Consider the following 19,991-nt stretch of genomic DNA (forward strand, 5'->3'; position numbering starts at 1 on the left):
TTCACTTAAAAGACCGCTGGGTCGACATATTTGTGACTGTGACGTGATTTTGTCAATAACAACGTTCCAACAACTTACCTTTCTTGCCTTTAAGGTTAACACTATACTCGTGTAGCTTAAAGATTGGGCATCCATATTAGTTTTTTTATGGTGCACATGCATCATCGAAGGACACAATGTTTAAACAACTCACCTTTATCACAGAACGTTCCTGTCCAGCCAAGATTGCAACCCTCAGTGCATTCCCCTGTAGTTGTGTTACAGGGTTGCTCCCCTTTACAGTGCCCTTTGCAGATCTCTGAGCAGTTTACACCAAATGTTCCGGCTGTGCATTCTGTATAACATTAATATGACAAGAACATACTGTCTGATCTGTGTCATGACTGCAGATTGTGAATGAAAAACACAACCATGGAATCTTTTTTTCTCATTCATGTATCTGCATATGTATTTATTTATTCACTTATTCACTGATCTATTTATTTACTTATTCATTGATTTGCTTTGCGAGTTTGGATACTGTTTTGTTGGTTGTCTCATAATGCTCTCACGCCACACGTCTTAGCATTCACTGTTCGATCCATCCAAACTTAAAATACAGGTTGGCGTCAATGGATAGTTTCATTGTCAAGGACCCGGTCTGTTTCAGTGTATAATATGCTGATGAAAACATGTTTAACAAATAGGTTCGTTTCAGTTTAAAATAATCTGTCTGAGATGAGGATCGAGTTTCCATTTTCTCCCGATTTCGTAACTTCTGGTAGGTTTAACGGTTTAATATTTTCACTCATCACAAGGAGTCTTGTTTTAAACACCATTTTTCTTATAACTATAACCAAGAAAGGACGTAAGCGCTCACAATATATACAGCAAAACTAATTTTGCAGAAACATTTTCCTGGCACCTAATAGAATAAGAAGTATTGAAATGAACAAACGACTTTTATTCTCAATATTTTGCTTATACAAAAAAGTGTGAAGGACCCCCGGAGAATATACACCAGAAAAAAAGAGTCAAAGAGTAAATGTCAGTGTAATGTATAGCAGTCTTAAAATCAGTGTACGTGTAGGGTAATATGTTCGTTTCAGTTTAAAACAATCTGTCTGAGATGAGAAGTTTTCATTTTCTCCTGATTTTGTCATTAGGCCAACAAAAAAAAATTGTCTGTTTCTGGTAACATGGCTAAAAAAAATAGGGTCGGTAGGTAGGGATTTTTTTTTATTTTTTTATTTTTTTTACCCCAAATGTAGACCAATAAAACTAACTTTAAAAATCGCGCAAAGAGACTGGATTCACTATACATAGAGACAAGACACTCAACACATTTACAAATCGTCAGCGGACTTTCGTTTTCACACGTTTTTGTTGTTCATTTTCTCACCCTGTCCTTTACCACCCCCAAAAAAACAAAAACATTTTTGAGTTTGGAAAAAAAAAGTTTAGGGTCGGCGCCGAAATTTAGAGTCGGTCGGGTGACCAGAAACAGACAAATTTTTTTGTTGGCCTTATTGGAAGTGTAACAGTATGCCCCTAAAGGTAGGAGAATCAAAGAATAAATGCCGGAATAATGTATACATAGCAGTCCTAAAATCAGTGTGCCGGAAGGGTTCTATGCTAACACATAAACAGCTCACCTTCATTGCAGAAGTGCCCAGTCCAACCGACGCTGCACCCTTGAAGACAACCCCCTGTCACAGCATCACATGGTTGTCCTCCTTCACAATGGCCACTGCATGTCTGACCACAATTCTTACCGAAACTCCCTCCAAGGCATTCTGGAAGACAGGGAATTGCGTTAAAGAGTGTGTTTCCAACGGCAACTTGTTAAAATACAGACTTTCCTCAATCAGATTGTGGAATTTTAATTTAATTTCATACATGTCGTGTGCATTTATAGTGCTTACTTCCCTATGTTTATCAGATCTTTAAATAGCGCTCCATCTTATTTGAAAAGACTTTCATTTCACACAAGAAGCACACGTCCAGTTTTACTATAATATACATCATACACATGGTGATTAATGATGTCAATATCTGTGGAATAGCCAGCCCCTGATCTCTTGTGTATGTAATCACAATAATGTGAAACCCTCTGTGATGCCGCATTTACTGTTTTTATTTATGGTCAAAAGTGTTATTATCTATACGTTTTAGGATTGTGATAGAAGTGCAATGCATTGGTTACTATCTCTTATCAGCAACTCATGTGCGCGAGAGTGTGCGTGCGAGTGTGTGTGTGTGTGTGTGTGTGTGTGTGTGTGTGTGTGTGTGTGTGTGTGTGTGTGTGTGTGTGTGTGTGTGTGTGTGTGTGTGTGTGTGTGTGTGTGTGTGTGTGTGTGTGTGTGTGTGTGTGTGTGTGTGTGTGTGTGCAGTATGGATGTGGCGGACGTGCCTGTCTGGAGTACTTTGGGTGTTCTTACTTCGTATGTTTTATTGTTCTTATTTTAGTTTTTTAAGGTTGTTGTCATATGTTGTTTTGGTTGTTTTAAGAGCAGATGAACCACACTTTTCCATCCATTGTAATTAATTGTCTGGACAATACATTATCTTATGGCTTATGTCTTATGTCCCTTGTGGCTAAATCCTCGGATCTGTATCGTTATCCTCCCATGGAAGGAAATACAGTGAACACACTTAGTTTTACACAAAGCTTCATGTTTCTATGGTTTTTTGTGTGACGTTATCATTTGTATCTGAAATATAATAGGCATATCATAATTAGTTTATTGAATAATATTACTCCACAACATTCTAATCTGTATCACTGTATTTACAAATACCTGCCCTAGCGACCACATCTTGATAACGACCACCTATATCCATTACGACCAGCCCAAGGGATCCACGGCGAGTTTTCCACTATTTAATACACCTTTTAATAACGACCACCTGTCCATAAAGACCACTTTATGGCAGTCCTTCGCGTGGTTGTTATAGACAGCTTCGACTGTGATTAATAGATTACAAAAATCAAATAATGAGATTCCTACCTTGATCACAGGATGTCCCCAACCAGCCAGGGTCACACCCCTGAGTGCACTCCCCTGTTACCTTGTCGCAAGGTTGTTCCCCTTTGCAATGGATCGTGCACGTCTGAAGGCAGCCTTGGCCAAATGTCTCATCAGGACATTCTGATACAAGGAACAAATTGGCGCTCGTGACAGAGACATATTATGTGAATTAACAGGTATATTTGTGTGCAAAAGGTGTTCCGTTTTGCTATCATAATACATTATTGTCGTTTTTGTAATTTTGAACTTGGGAGTTTCTTCGTCGGTTCGGAACGCCCTGTAGGTGTAACCTCATTTGAACCGCTGTCACGTGAACCCATTAAACGTAATCTTGAATGCAAAAAAAGGGTCAAATTTACAAAAGAAGCCTGATATACGACAACACGTTTGAATAACAAGACTTGGTGATGGCTTTATGTATTTAGAAAAAAGTTAGAAAAAAGATGTCTGTATATAGCAACTTATGAACCACTTTTTTGGGACAAAGACCAAAACTAAGCAGAGAGTGCAAACATAGCTTGTTTCAATTTGAACGTGAATACTCAAGAAGTCTTTCCTTTTCTGTTGTTTTTAAACGGAAGCACCGCACAAAGTACGTACACCAGACCTAACTTATTTACCTTGATCGCAAAAAGTTCCAAACCAGCCGGGACTGCATCCTTGAGTGCACTCCCCTGATACTGTGTCACAGGGTTGTCCCTCTTGACAATTGCCGCTGCACGTTCGGCCGCATTTATCTCCGAACAAACCGGGCTTGCATTCTGTGCGATCAAAAATCATTTGTAATTAATGAACATGGAAATACTAATTGCGTGTAAGTACTACCATCTATTTTCAATGTTCGAGTTGCAACCTAAACTCATTAGCCTGGCTAGCATACACATTACGGAGAAAACAAGAAACACTGGGAATTGCTGTCACATGAACACAACATGTGATTGTATAAACTGAATTAACTTTTTTTTTAAAGGTATACTCGTTTTCCTATTTGTACAAATTAATACCACTTTTCGTGAGGCACATTTTATAAAGCATACATTGAATAAAATAGAGTGCCTATATGGAGTTCTTTAATTAACACAGCCTAATCCTGTACTTCTGCAACTGGCGGCGTGACAGTAATGGTTGAAAACAATATTTTGTCTCTACTTGAAAAAAATAAGTGTATCAGCAGTTTTGCCTAAGTTTGTGCAGCTCACACCTTGGTTCCCCGGAGGTTATAGTCAAGTGTAAGAGTTGAGGTGAAATTGAATTTGTATATAACTGATAAAAATGTCCACCAAAATACCCGTGTGACTTGGAATATTAGGCCGTGAAAAGTAGGATATGCGCCGAAATGGCTGCCATCTGCTGGCCGATGTGAATGCGTGATGTATTGTGTAAAAAAAATTCCATCTCACACGGCATAAATAAATCCCTGCGCCTTGAGAATATGTGCGCGATATAAATTGCATAAAAAATAAAGAATTAAAAAAAAATCCCTGCGCTTAGAACTATACCCACAGAATACGCGCGATATAAGCCTCATATTGATTGATTGATTGATAACTGTTTTTACCTTCACCACAGTTAACACCTGAGTATCCTGGGTCACAGAAACAGGTGTAGGAGTTGACGTCATCAAAACACCTGCCTCCGTTCTGACATGGTCTGCTTAAACACTCATTGATTTCTGAAAATAACGATTGTCTTACACGAGCATTCCAATAAAATTTAAACACACACACACACACACACACACACACACACACACACACACGCACACACACACACACACACACACACATATACATACACGCACACACACACGCACACACACACACACTCACACACACACACACACAGACACACACACACACGCACGCACGCACGCACACACACACACACACACACACACACACACACACACACACACACACACACACACACACATGTGACCAATTGCTATGTGAATCGTAGGTATGCACACACCAAACTGTAGTTGCCAAACTAATGTCTGATCGAATGTGCTCGTAAACCGCATATTTTATATATCCAAAGTACACAATGCCACCTTACCTGTCTGACACTGTGGACCTGTGTAACCAGCCACACACTGACACAGGTAACCGTTGACTCGATCTACACAGGTACCCCCGTTCTGACATATGGCGTCCAAACACTCGCCTATGTCTGTGGACAAGAATATTTAGTAGAAGACGAACAAAACACTCCCGAAAATATTATATTCATCAGCCTGTTGGAATACGTTGAATGTTAAATGTAAAACTGGAAAACACGTTGTTTGAGTATGTTACGAATGAGACTTTAACACTTAATGAGATACCGGCACGGTGGCCTAGTGGTAAGGCGTCCGCCCCGTGATCGGACATGAAGCCTGTGCTGCGACTTCTGTCTTGTGTGTGGCGCACGTTATATGTCAAAGCAGCACCGCCCTGGGCGTTAAGCAAACAAACAAACAAACTTAATAAGATGCACATTGATGATTTTCTGGTGTTTGTCATTATTCACACTGAAAAGTGTTGCTTTGTTTCTGTTGCCGCTGAGACTTGTTCGAAAATACTGGATACCACCTCAATCACAGATACAGTTCCTTGTCGCAGCATCAAATAAAGTCTTGGAAACAGCTAGTCATAGCTACAAAGAGTATTATTTTTAATATGTTTAAAAAACCCAATTCCTTTCAGTATCCAACCGGTCTGAAAACGATTGACACTTCTTTATCATTCAGATTCAATAATGAAAATGTCCGCTTGTACATATTTTACTTGATTGTAACCGAGTGCCGTAACACTACGATCACCTCGGGAGGCGAAGTGCAATCAAACAGGATTGAAAATGTTAGGGCTAATTTCTTAGCCCTATAAAAACTGTTATGCAAACCCGAAGGTTTCCATGAACATACAGACAATCGGAAACCACCAGACCACATCACAAACAGAATTCTACAATCCACCGGTGTTGACTTAAAGACCAACAACTCGGGTGCAGAGTCTGCTGTGAAAGGAGCGGTAGCCTCCCCTGTCACATGATTAAAACCCGCGGTTTTGTACCCCCTGTACTTTGTACTCCTCTACACATTACCCCTTACCTGTTTGGCACTGAGAGCCTGAGTAGCCAGGTGCACACTGACACAGGTAACTGTTGGCCCGGTCTATACAGAAACCACCGTTTTGACAGGGGGCACTTGCACACTCATCAAAGTCTAGAAAAAAATAACACTGTAATGTAATTCGGCACACAAATTAAAACAATAAATAATACAGCAGAGAAACGATTTATTAAAAGTATATTATGGACGATTTTATGTCTGACTTTTACATATACCAAGATTAAGGTTAAGCAAAATAGCAGAACAAAATAGTTGACACGACAACAGCACCACTATCGTAAAAAAAAAAGAAGGTATATATATACATCCACTACACGACAAAAAAATAAATGTGCCCCACAAAACGTCTGGGCTCTACTGACACTTTCACATAACCATATTTTCAATTCAATTTCAAATCTTTCTGTGAGGAAATATACGCTAATACTTTACACTGACGCTGACGATGTTGGTGTTCAACTCACTTTATTAATACAATGAATATGTTTTCTAATATGTTCCCTTTACCGAAATATAGTTCTAGGTCGCATTGCCTTTTACCTGTCTGGCAGACGACACCTGAGAATCCGGGAGTACAGACACAGGTAAAATCGTTGACCTCATCTATACACCTGCCTCCGTTCTGACACGGGATGCTTAAACACTCATTTATATCTGAAACGAAATTGCCACTAATGGAAACATTGAATCACTTGAAATGATTTGCTAGTAAAAGGCACCTTAACGGTTTGAATTTTTAAAAAACAAGAAATGAAAGTTATTAAAACTTTGGTAATAGACAAAATGTCACGTTTCAATATATCACTCAAGGTGATTATGAACCGGTTAATTACTACTAATTAACTAACCACACCACGATCCACTCTCGCAGTCATACAATTAAATAGAGTCAACAAAAGTATAAGTTTCAGACGCCTGTTTATGTATAAACTCTCCACCTCCCTCGAGCCTTCACTCAAAATATGTTCCTTTTACGTTCTCAACACGTAAAAAACCAGTGTTCACTGACAAAATGCCAGTAGTATGTAGAAAATTATAGGAACACGCTGAACCCGTGTAAATATAGTTAAATGAGAATGTTCTGTCCGAAAAGCCCTAGTTCGTGCAGGTGTCACACACCCCACGTTGTCACTACTCCAATGAAATCATAGATACGAAAAGACAACGGTGGTCAACGGGGTGCGTACGACATGGTGCACTTAGCTTTATCTCTGCTGCTGCTGCTTAGCCGGTATGCTGGTTAGTCGGTTCGCTGGTTAGCCGGTCCGCTGCCGGTTAGCCGGTCCGCTGGTTAGCCGGTCTCCTGGTTAGCCGGTCTCCTGGTTAGCGTAGCCTCAACAGTTCCCGCCAGAGTCAGCCGTGCAGATGTTACAGGAACGTAACGAAGCGAGGCGAACGAAGCGAAACGAAACGAAGGCTGCAAACAGAAAGCATCGGTGCACTAAACATGTCAGCTACCCCTCACCCACCACCTTAAAACATGTCATCTTTAAATATCTCATCGAGCACGTGGGCCTGCACAAAATGGACTTTTTACAACAACAAAACAGTCATTTTCCGTCCTTCTCTCCCTATCTGCAAAAACCATATACAGATTAGTATTTTAGCGTCACAGAGAGTAAATTATGCGCTAACCTGGAAAGAACAACAGAGAGTATTTCATTCCACAACACAGACTCATCAACAGCGTTAAATAATGATTTATTACCTCAAAAGCCTATGATTGTACTCTCAATGGAAGCAAAGTCCGCTTCCTCCCTGGACCAGCCTCTGTTCGTCAACAGTGACCAAAACCGTCCAGAACCCCTTGTCGAATCCTTATGCGAAAGCCATCGCCGACGAAGGAAAGTTGACGACTTGTCCTCAGCAAAATACGTGGCAGGGAGAAAGGAAAAACTAGTGGAAGTTCCCCTAGAGTGCCGAATATAATACTCGGTGAAAAACCATCATACTCTAGAAACTGTGTATACGATCCTTCCCCTTCTGCCGCTGGGTGTCAAGTGTGCCGTCCTTGAGTCTCTGACAGACCACCTAGCCAAATACACGTGACTGACCTTGTCCCAAAACCCAGTCCAGCTATACACAATTCTGCCTCCCAAGCAGAAAAAGACACGAGAAACTCAATCCGTGAAAATCCCGTGTGCGCTGTCAGCGAAAAACCGTCAGCCCTAGCTATGACAGCAGAAACCTCCACTGTAAAACTCGTGCGATACAAAACATCCGTGCTCGTAGAGCACCGTCAGCAAACTCTGCTGTAACCCAATATCACGCACAGGCGCTTTCTATCATACACGACCAAGAACAGGCACTCCACTGAGTGACACTTTCTTGGTCTCTGTCACCCGATCGTGACACACCTCCCCTCTTCAAGACGAAACCTCGGTTTCGCTCACAGTCATGTTCTCCTCTCCAGCCCGAGAGAGAAAGTCAGCTCCAACATTGTTGGCGCCCGGTATGACGCGTACCGTGAATTGGTACGGTTGGAGAATCAACGCCCAGCGCATAAGTCTGGCGTTTGCCAACCTTGCAACCTGAAGATATTGCAGAGGTTGATGGTCCGTCTCCAGACAGAAAGGTCGTCCGTACAGGTACGCTTCGAACTTCTGGATGCCCCAGACAATGGCGAGACACTCGCGTTCAACCGTTGCATACGCTGCCTCGGCCGAGGTCAGCTTACGGCTGGCGAAACAAACAGGGTGCAAAAACCCCTCTGTCTCCTGAAGCAACACTGCCCCAAGTCCTTTTCCTGAAGCGTCTGTCCTCAGCACGAAGTCCTTGTTCAGGTCTGGTAGTCGGAGAATAGGCTGACTGGTGAGTCGCCTCTTCAGGGTGTTGAATGCGGAGCTGCATTCCTCAGTCCACACTACAACGGTCGGTTGTAGTTTCTTGGTAAGGTTGGTCAGTGGTAGTGCGATTTCGGCAAAGTGCGGGATGAAGCGTCTGTAGAAGCTGGCTAGGCCCAGGAAAGACCTGACTTCTTTCTTCGTGCGCGGTGGCTCCGCCTCCCGAATCTTCTGGATCTTGTCGTCCTCTGGAACGAGCAATCCCTCGCCGACAACATGACCCAGGAAAGACAATTCCCGAAATCCCAAGTAGCACTTGGACGGTTTAGCTCCCAGATTTCCGTCCTTCAACCTTCCGAACACGTCGCGCAGGGCGTCGAGATGTTCAGTCCATGTCTCTGTCGCGATCAGCACATCGTCGATGAAACTGCTGATGTCCTCGCGCTTCAATGGTTCCAAAAGTTTCCTCATCATGCGAGTGAAGACGGCACCTGCATTCTGTAGACCAAAAGGCATGACTGTCCACTGGAACTGGCCGAATGGAGTGGTAAATGCAGTCTTTGGGCGATCTTCCTCGGCAACTGGAATTTGCCAGTATCCCTTGGTGAGGTCCAGTTTGGAAAAGTACTTGGCCTTGGCCAAGTGACTGAAGAGGTAGTCCACATCAGGCATGGGTTCCGCGTCAAACGCCGTAATCTTGTTCAGCTTCCGGTAGTCGACACAGAACCTGACGCGTCCATCCTTCTTCACAAGCACAATTGGTGAACTGTAGGGAGAGTTCGCTGGCTCGATGACGCCCAACTTCGTCATGTCGGCGATTTCTTTCCTGACCACCTCCTTCTGGGCATGAGGCATGGGATACTGCTTCGTCCTCACTGGCTGTTTCTCCAGCAAGTCGAAGGTAAACTCCTCTAGATGCGTCTGAAGTGGTATGTCTGTAAGGACCCGTGCTGCATCCTTCAGGATCTCTTGCAGGTCCGCCTGCTGGTCGTCCCCAAGATCAGGTGAGATGTGCACGTCCGTGTGATCTTCACTAGCCTCCAGCGGACAAACTGGTACACGTCCTCCTCCCTGTTCTTCCGTTGTCTCGTCCATCACGACAGCAACTGCTTCTGTCACTTTGTCCTTTTCCCCGTAGGCAGTCCTTTCTATGTAGGCGCGCAGCAGGTTGGCGTGGTACAGGCGTGCTTTCCCGTTCATGACGATCCTGTAGTCGTTCTGGCCCACTTTCGCTGTCACCTCAAAAGGTCCTTGCCACTGCAGTTGTAGCTTGTTGTGTTTGACAGGTAGAAGTAGCAACACCCGTTCTCCAATCTTGAAGCTGCGCGGCCGTGCCTTGCGGTCGAATCCTCGCGCGTAACGCTGTGCTGCTCTTCCCAGGTTCTCTTGAGCCAGTTTGCAGGTCTCTTCAATCCTGTTCCTGAGTTCTACGATGTAGGTCGCTGTCGTCTGCACCTCCTCGTCGGCTTCTTCGTCCGTCCAAGCCTGACGCAGGATAGCCATGGGACCGCGTACCTGTCTGCCGTACAACAACTCAAATGGGGAAAAGCCCAAGCTCTCCTGAGGAACCTCGCGGTATGCAAAAAGCAATGCTGGGATGTACCTGTCCCACGTGCGTGGCTTCTCCTGAGCTAGTTTCCTCAGCATGGTCTTCAAGGTGCCATTGAACCTTTCCACCAGTCCGTTGCACTGAGCATGGTAAGGAGTGGTGAAGTGCTGCTCCAGTGATAGCAGTCGTGCTGCCTCCGCCATCACTCCTCCCGTGAACTGCGTGCCTCTGTCGGTGAGTACCTCTGATGGAATTCCCAGCCGGGACCACATAGTAACCAGAGCCTCAGCTACTCGCGTGGCTTCAATCGATTTCAGAGGGATCGCCTCTGGGTATCGAGTAGCGTAGTCCACCATGGTCAAAATGTATCTGTTTCCGTCCTCAGACGCAGGCAAGATGGGCCCGATGATGTCCACTGCCACCCGACGAAAGGGTTCGTCGATGAGCGGCATCTTCTCCAAGGGGACCTTCCTCACCCTTCCTTTGGCAACCACCTTCTGGCACTTATCGCAGGACGCACAGAAACGTCGGACATCCGTGCAGATGCCTGGCCAGTAAAAGTGGCGCCAGACACGATCCGTGGTCTTCTTGGTACCAAGATGACCTCCCAGAATCGAGTCGTGTGCCGTTGCCATGACACCCTCGCGAAACTCGCGAGGCACGACAACCTGTTTGAATGTACCTTCTTGGTTGCTGAACTCACGGTAGAGCAACTTCTTGTCCCTGAGGAACCTTGACCTCCCATGCTTCCCGCTCAGCTTCACCTTCCCCGACTTCGCATGCTCCCGAGGAGTAGCTAAGGTCGGGTCAGAATCCTGAGCCTTCGCGAGAAGCGCGGGGGTCACGTTCCCCAGGGCAGCTCGTGCAGCAGGTAGGGGTTTGAGAGGTTTGTCCTCTCGCTCCGCCTGTGCCCGCGTGAGCACTGAAATGACGTCGGGAGCCCGATAAACGGGAACCTCCCTGGTGACGCCGTCCACAAACTGGACCCGGTTTCCAATGAGCAGGTCGCATGGAGGATCGTCCATGACGACGGCCACAATGGTCCCCGTGAACAACGGGGTTACGACCTTGATCACTGCCGTGTTCAAGTCGTAAGCGTGAGATGCCTCGGCCATTCTCACCCTGATGCTGTCTCCTGTGTAGGCCATAGCTGGAACTAGACTCGCCCGAACCACTATCATGTCTGCCCCTGTGTCCCGCAGACCTTCGCCCTTCACTCCGTTAACGTAGACGTTGCAGTGGGGCTGGAAATGTTTCCTGGAGCACGGAACGCAGAGTTGTGGAATGGTGCATGAGCTCGTGACGTCCCTTAACTCCTCACTGCCAACAAAGTGAACGCCCTTCTGGTCAGCCTGTCTCCTGTGGCAGTCCTTCTTCACGTGGCCCCGCTTGTTGCAGTAGTAACACTGGATGTCAGATCTGGAACTCGATCCCTTGTGTCCCTGATCGTCCTTCCCGTCCTTGGGTCCTGAAGAACCCGAATTTCCCGATTTTCCTGGCCGTGAGCCTGAAGATTTGCCGGAGATCGCCTGGGCGTCCTCGTGCACTCTGATCCAGTCGGCTGCCTCCTGAGTAGTCTTTGGCTGGTGTTCCTGCACGAAGGTCACCACCTCAGGTCGCAGGCTGGACATCAGTTGTTCCATGACAATGAGGTCGGCAAGGTCGTTGACGGTCCAGTCCTTTTCGGCCATCTCCACCCAGCGCCGCAGGTAGAGATTAAGGCGTGCCACAAACTGATGACTCAGCTCGCCGCTCAGTCTCTTGCTGTTACGCAGACGTCGTCTGTAGGCTTCAGCAGTCAGGTTAAAGCGCTGGAGTAACGCCTTCTTAAGTGCCTGATAGTCTCTCGCCTCGTCGTCATCCAAAGCATTGTAGAGCTGTAATGCGCGTCCTTTTAAGCAGGTGCTAAGGCGGCTAGCCCACGTGGCCTCTTCCCACTTCTGGTCAGATGCAATGCGCTCAAACCGGCGTAAAAAATCGTCGAGCTCGTCCTTGTCATCGTCGAACGTCGGCAGTCTCGTACGGTCGGCAACAAACGTCGGCGCGCTAGCCTGAGTAAGCGTACCCTTCTCGGCCTGTAGCCTAGCTAGCTCTAGCTGGAGATCGCGATCCGCCTGCTCTTTCTCTTTCCGTTCCTGTCTGTCACGCTCGGCCTGTCGTTCCTGTCTCTCAAGCTCGTCTTTCTTTTCTTGTCTGTCTCGTTCTCTTTCTTGTCTGTCAAGTTCGTCTTTCCTTTCCTGTCTGTCTCGTTCTGCCTGTCGTTCCCTTTCTTGTCTGTCAAGTTCGTCTTTCTTTTCCTGTCTGTCACGTTCTTCTTTTCTTGTCAGTCGCTCAAATTCTTCCTTCCGTTCTACTTCTAAGCGTTTTAGAACGCTTCGGGCTCTAACGCGTGCGTCTCGCTCAGTCGGTTGCTCGCTCCCAGGAGTCTCGAAAGTTATTCTCCTCGTAGGAGATCCCCCTGTAGCCATGGTTAGTTTTAGCAAAGCTTTATTACCAAAATAAGTCTAACGCAGCTATAGCTAGAACACGCGGTGATGAAAGCGGTGGATACAAAAATCCAGCAACCAGAAAATGCAGAAGAAAAATCCAAACGGTGTAGAACAAATCGCGTAGCCTACTTTATGGCTGCTTTTTGCGGTGAAACAAAGTGTTTCCCACAGCCGTGGCCTACTTTATCGGCTGCTTTTTGCGGTGAAACAGAGTGTCTCCCACAGCCTTGGTTAGGACAGAAGTCCTCGGACCCTTCCCCCCCAAAATTCCAACAAAGTCAAAATATGGAGAAAAATCCAAGTAAAACAAGACGGTAGAAATGTAACCTGTTACAGAATGCGAAACAACAATGTAGAGAAAACTGAGTAAAACGAACAACAAATCCGTTAACCCCGCTCAGCTCTCTGCAACGGAAAACTCTGAACGTACAACAACAAAGATTCACAAACAAAGGAAAGGGAAGTAATCACAGTTAGCGCATACAATAACTCACAAATTACAATTTACATTTCCTGCAAGATGTGAATCGCTTAAGGTGTGGTATATGATCAAAACTATACAAAAAAAGGGTAGCACCAAGCAGAAAATAAGTCGAGCACTGACGAGATTATCTGCTCTTAGTTATCCTTAATTGGTGGGTCTTTATCAGTCAGAAATTAACTGAGTAAATCCCGGCTTGGCCCCCATGTGTCACGTTTCAATATATCACTCAAGGTGATTATGAACCGGTTAATTACTACTAATTAACTAACCACACCACGATCCACTCTCGCAGTCATACAATTAAATAGAGTCAACAAAAGTATAAGTTTCAGACGCCTGTTTATGTATAAACTCTCCACCTCCCTCGAGCCTTCACTCAAAATATGTTCCTTTTACGTTCTCAACACGTAAAAAACCAGTGTTCACTGACAAAATGCCAGTAGTATGTAGAAAATTATAGGAACACGCTGAACCCGTGTAAATATAGTTAAATGAGAATGTTCTGTCCGAAAAGCCCTAGTTCGTGCAGGTGTCACACACCCCACGTTGTCACTACTCCAATGAAATCATAGATACGAAAAGACAACGGTGGTCAACGGGGTGCGTACGACATGGTGCACTTAGCTTTATCTCTGCTGCTGCTGCTTAGCCGGTATGCTGGTTAGTCGGTTCGCTGGTTAGCCGGTCCGCTGCCGGTTAGCCGGTCCGCTGGTTAGCCGGTCTCCTGGTTAGCCGGTCTCCTGGTTAGCGTAGCCTCAACAGTTCCCGCCAGAGTCAGCCGTGCAGATGTTACAGGAACGTAACGAAGCGAGGCGAACGAAGCGAAACGAAACGAAGGCTGCAAACAGAAAGCATCGGTGCACTAAACATGTCAGCTACCCCTCACCCACCACCTTAAAACATGTCATCTTTAAATATCTCATCGAGCACGTGGGCCTGCACAAAATGGACTTTTTACAACAACAAAACAGTCATTTTCCGTCCTTCTCTCCCTATCTGCAAAAACCATATACAGATTAGTATTTTAGCGTCACAGAGAGTAAATTATGCGCTAACCTGGAAAGAACAACAGAGAGTATTTCATTCCACAACACAGACTCATCAACAGCGTTAAATAATGATTTATTACCTCAAAAGCCTATGATTGTACTCTCAATGGAAGCAAAGTCCGCTTCCTCCCTGGACCAGCCTCTGTTCGTCAACAGTGACCAAAACCGTCCAGAACCCCTTGTCGAATCCTTATGCGAAAGCCATCGCCGACGAAGGAAAGTTGACGACTTGTCCTCAGCAAAATACGTGGCAGGGAGAAAGGAAAAACTAGTGGAAGTTCCCCTAGAGTGCCGAATATAATACTCGGTGAAAAACCATCATACTCTAGAAACTGTGTATACGATCCTTCCCCTTCTGCCGCTGGGTGTCAAGTGTGCCGTCCTTGAGTCTCTGACAGACCACCTAGCCAAATACACGTGACTGACCTTGTCCCAAAACCCAGTCCAGCTATACACAATTCTGCCTCCCAAGCAGAAAAAGACACGAGAAACTCAATCCGTGAAAATCCCGTGTGCGCTGTCAGCGAAAAACCGTCAGCCCTAGCTATGACAGCAGAAACCTCCACTGTAAAACTCGTGCGATACAAAATAGTCGGGTAGCTGAAATCTGTAGCTTGCCAAAAAAATGGGACGCTAAACGTTGAGGGTTACAAGCATCCACCTGGTCTCAATGGAGAGTCTGGACGTGGAGTAGTGTAGTCTAGGTAGGTGGACATTCTGAATTTGGTTTGTTTGGCCGCCATGACACTTTTCAAAATGGCCGCCTGAAAATCTTATGCGGGCCATATCTCACGTGTTATATGGACTAAAGTGACAAACTAAAGGGCTACATATATGTATATTGACATGAAGAATTCAAATATGCAAGAATAAACATGATCTAAGTAGGTGGACATTCTGAATTTGGATATTATGGCCGCCATGACACTTTTCAAAATGGCCGCCACAATCTACATTTTTCTTCATATCTCAGCTTATATTTGGGATAACTCAAAAACATGGAGTCAATTCCTATGTTTTGCATGATGACAAAGTCAATGGTGGCATAAAAAATAACCCTAACATTCACATTTCCTTACAAAAATTAAATATGTGACAAAATAGCTCTGTGCGATGTACGAATTTAGTAAGTATTATCTTTCTGAATTTGCTATCTTAGACAATGCCATATCAGCGTCCAAGAGTTTACTCCATATTGCTTTGGAGAACAACAAATTGAAATCAATGATGACAAGAAAATACAAACATTGGGTGATGATATAAACTGAAAATTGTAATACTTCTGAAACACCAATGATACTATATAGCATAATTATCATGCTAATTATGCACTTTCAGTACACAACAACTCTGACTCTTCAATACACAAGAACAATGTCAAATACCATAGTACAACATGATGCACAAACGTTTATGCATTACACTCGTTAGGTCTTCCCTTTTTAGCAATGAACATGTAATGATGGCACAATAATGGGTATGTAACATTATAAGAAACGATTTGTCGCTTCTGGATCACTGAGTATGACAGGCTACATGCCTCCATGGAAACAGAACAATAGTTTCTCAGGCACAAAGTGGTATTTCAAGGCTTAGTTGCGTAGCCCTGCCAAAGTGTGTGGGTTTCTGCAGTCTTTGCATCGGCATGCTCTTGTGCATCCCTGTCCACTGGACCAACATCTGCAGCGTCTTGTAGAACAAGATGTGCAGCCACAATCTATGAGCTCGAGAAAACGTTGTCTTGTGTCAGTTGTGGGTGCACGACTCAGCAGGATGGGCTCAATCACGTCGCCAGTCTCCTTCGTGACCAGCTTCCATCCACTGTTGACAACAGCCGGTAGGTGTGGCTTAGTTTCCAGAGCCCGCCTCCACACAAGTGCCTGGTAGTGAGATTTCTTGATGTGTAGGTTCAAAGCATCTTGTGTGTGGGGGGGGGGGGAAGTTCTCAAGCGTTTTCTTCACGCTGTGGAACACGTCGCATCGCAGCGGCTGTGTGGACGTGTGCTGGGTGTTCGGGTTGTAGAGTTTGCACACAAATGATTCTGCATCCATGAGCACTTCCTCATCAGGAAAGTCTTCCATGCCAAGTCTTTGGAGAAGATGGGGATTGTCGAGGAAAACATTCCATGCAGATTTCTTCCCAATGCCAGTAAACTGGCTGGTGCTGTCAGAACCTGTGATTGCATGGAATGCCAGCAATGATTCTCTTTGTTGGTCAGTGATGTTAATTTGATGCACAGGCACAAAGTGCTTCTTCCGGGGTGTTCCTGTTTGCATCCACACAAAGATACTGAGCTGTGGTTGGTGAGCGACAAGTAGAACGAGAACATCAGTGTCACGGCTGACGATGACTACTTGTGGATATCCTTGTTCTCTTGCTTCTTTGGCATGAAGAAGCATTCTGGTATCTGCCTCTTCATGCTCAGCAGATGACAGATGTGTGACATCTCTGTCAGATGACGACCAGACCTTTTCGGCATCAGAAAAGCCACCGCTCAGCACCAGCTCTTTTCCAGGCTCATTCCTGAAATTCTTTGCCAGCTCTTCGCAAAGGAAGTTGGCCAAGCTGGCCTTGTTCTCCTCCAATAGTATGAATCTGTCCCATTTGCCTAGAGCTTGAGTGCGTGACAGTACATTCCTTCTTATCCCTTTCTTGCCGTCCGTTCTCTTGCCTCGAGTCGTCGATTTGATTGTTTGTTTGATGTGCCTGTCAAAGACCAAGTCAACTCTGGTGCAGGAGTGTGAGAAGTACTTGTCAACGTGTTCTACAACATTGTCACTCCACTCTCCTAAAGTCTTTGCTCCCATCCGATTCCCCAAGACTTGTATCATCGCCATCCCATCAACTATGGTGCAGGTTGTGCTTGGAGCTGGAGCAGCATTCTGTGGCAAATTTTGCTGAAGTATTTTGGCCAAATCAGCTTTGTTTCTTGGCAGTCGCAATCTGCAGTCAGCACTTGCTAGCGAGAGAGGCACTCCACAAAGCTCTCGTTCCAACATCTTGTTGATGTCAACATCCCGTCCTGCTTCCATAGCTGTTATCACACGTCTGAACAAGTCCCTGTCGGCTCTGAGGGCAACAGTTTTCTCCTTTCCAGTGTTGACTTGAAGTGTGTACATGCTCTCCAAGGTGCAGAGTTTCTTGGTTTTGATTCTGTCATGGAAAAGAGTCTCTTTCAGGACAAATCTTTTCTGCACAAACTCTGAGATGACTTTCCTGTTTCCTCTGCTGTTAGCAAGTCATGTTTCACAACATCACTTGCAACGCCACAAGTTGTGAGTGAAATCAGGTCTGGTGATGGGTGAGCAAAGGGGTTGAATGTCTGAAACAAGTTGATGAGTTTCTGTAGATCATCTGGATCCTGTTTCAACCTCTTTTTTCGGAAGTCCTTGTGTGCACAGTCGTGCTCGTCATCTTCATCAGCAGCACTAGACAGGCCAAACATGGCCTGAGTGTCCTTAGCCAGCTGAGACCTTGCGCTGTGTTTCACTTGTGTGTAAATTTGTCTGTACAGGAAGTGTGTGTGTGTGTGTGTGTGTGTGTGTGTGTGTGTGTGTGTGTGTGTGTGTGTGTGTGAATATGTGAAAGCGCATCCTCCTGTATCTGTGCATATTTCATCAGATCTCACTTACTTGGCAATTGTATCACATTGCTACAGACTGGAACCCCCCTTTTAAGACCCCCCCCCCCCCCCAATTAAATTACATATCTTATCCCAATTCATATAAAGCATCTGTAACACACAAAAAATAAGCCGATTAATGCTCCGGTCAGATTGTCATTAAATGTTTGACTGAATCACCCTAAAAGAAATCCCATTGATTTAAATTGGCATTATATTGCTTCTATTAAAATGCGATCATGTACTGCTGGTAATTTGGCTGTTATTTTGAGCATGTACATGATTAGGCACAACAATGACTTTCTTTATTCTTTCTTTATTTGGTGTTTAACGTCGTTTTCAACCACGAAGGTTATATCGCGACGAACAACAATGACTGAAAAACGCGAGAATTTCATGCAGAATGGACATATTTTTCGAAGTAATCATACAATGCACTACTTAGATCATGTTTATTCTTGCATATTTGAATTCTTCATGTCAAAATACATCTATATAGCCCTTTAGTTTGTCACTGTAGTCCATATAACACGTGAGATATGGCCCGCATAAGATTTTCAGGCGGCCATTTTGAAAAGTGTCATGGCGGCCAAACAAACCAAATTCAGAATGTCCACCTACTTAGATCATGTTTATTCTTGCATATTTGAATTCTTCATGTCAAAATACATATATATAGCCCTTTAGTTTGTCACTTTAGTCCATATAACACGTGAGATATGGCCCGCATAAGATTTTCAGGCGGCCATTTTGAAAAGTGTCATGGCGGCCAAACAAACCAAATTCAGAATGTCCACCTACCTAGACTACACTACTCCACGTCCAGACTCTCCATTGAGACCAGGTGGATGCTTGTAACCCTCAACGTTTAGCATGTTGCACTTTTCTGAACTCAGCTACCCGACTAAAACATCCGTGCTCGTAGAGCACCGTCAGCAAACTCTGCTGTAACCCAATATCACGCACAGGCGCTTTCTATCATACACGACCAAGAACAGGCACTCCACTGAGTGACACTTTCTTGGTCTCTGTCACCCGATCGTGACACAAAACTAAAAATTGACTGATAAGCTTTGCTGGTTCTTAAGTTGTGATGGGAGCATTTGATATCCTTTCTGGATTTCTTAGAGCACACTCCGCCAATGGTTGTTTGTTAATTTGCGTTTAAAAAAAAAATATTGTTTGCATTTAGCTTTATTTCTCGGAGCTTTTTTTGTTCTCCACTATCTTGTCTTGATTTATTTTAAAACAAATATTGCTTCTGTGCAATTATCGCATATGAATGCATCCCGGTAAATGTCTGCGTATACTCTCTAAGCTACCGTTGAAAAACTATCATCAAACCTGACACACTACAACTGGCCACAACACCAATATCATCTTACCTGTCTGGCACTGTTGACCTGTGTACCCCGCCACACACTGACACAGGTAGTTGTTGGCTTGATCTACACAGGTACCGCCGTTATGGCATGTCGCGCTCATACACTCGTCAATGTCTGTGGACAAATGAACACAAACGTTACAATATGTAAATAATGAAAATGAAATAAAAATTATGTTATAACGTTATCATGTGGTCATTTTTCAGTTGGACGTTCCTTTTGTTGTGATTAATCTGCAGTTGCAACAGTCTCATTTATTTACGCGCATTAGTAAATGTACACTGCACTCTCGAAATCACACTACCACCTTACCTGTCTGACACTGTAGATCTGTGTAACCAGCCTCACACTGACACAGGTAGCCATTGACCTGGTCTACACAGGTACCACCGTTCTGACATGGGGCGCTCACACACTCATCTGTATCTGTGGACATGAAGATCAGAACAGTTTTAACCACAACGATGACCACGATCAGCCAGTTTCAATGATATCTGAATGAAGGT

General features: G+C 44.7%; 1 protein-coding gene across 5 annotated transcripts in view; it reads right to left on the minus strand.

The window, feature by feature from the left end:
• LOC138960234 (neurogenic locus notch homolog protein 1-like) overlaps window positions 1-19,991 on the minus strand; it is a 75,468-nt gene that overhangs the window by 8,229 nt on the left and 47,248 nt on the right. For all 5 annotated transcript variants that reach the window (XM_070332030.1, XM_070332032.1, XM_070332031.1 and 2 more), the window contains 10 exons: window positions 19,798-19,911; window positions 19,486-19,599; window positions 6,664-6,777; window positions 6,103-6,216; window positions 5,070-5,183; window positions 4,570-4,683; window positions 3,632-3,772; window positions 2,991-3,131; window positions 1,635-1,775; window positions 194-334 (listed from right to left, as the gene is read on the minus strand). In XM_070332030.1, the coding sequence (XP_070188131.1) occupies window positions 194-334; window positions 1,635-1,775; window positions 2,991-3,131; window positions 3,632-3,772; window positions 4,570-4,683; window positions 5,070-5,183; window positions 6,103-6,216; window positions 6,664-6,777; window positions 19,486-19,599; window positions 19,798-19,911 (1,248 nt within the window). The remainder of the gene's footprint in view (window positions 1-193; window positions 335-1,634; window positions 1,776-2,990; window positions 3,132-3,631; window positions 3,773-4,569; window positions 4,684-5,069; window positions 5,184-6,102; window positions 6,217-6,663; window positions 6,778-19,485; window positions 19,600-19,797; window positions 19,912-19,991) is intronic.

The sequence above is a fragment of the Littorina saxatilis genome, linkage group LG2 (genome assembly GCF_037325665.1).
Source record: "Littorina saxatilis isolate snail1 linkage group LG2, US_GU_Lsax_2.0, whole genome shotgun sequence".
Lineage (NCBI taxonomy): Eukaryota > Metazoa > Mollusca > Gastropoda > Littorinimorpha > Littorinidae > Littorina > Littorina saxatilis.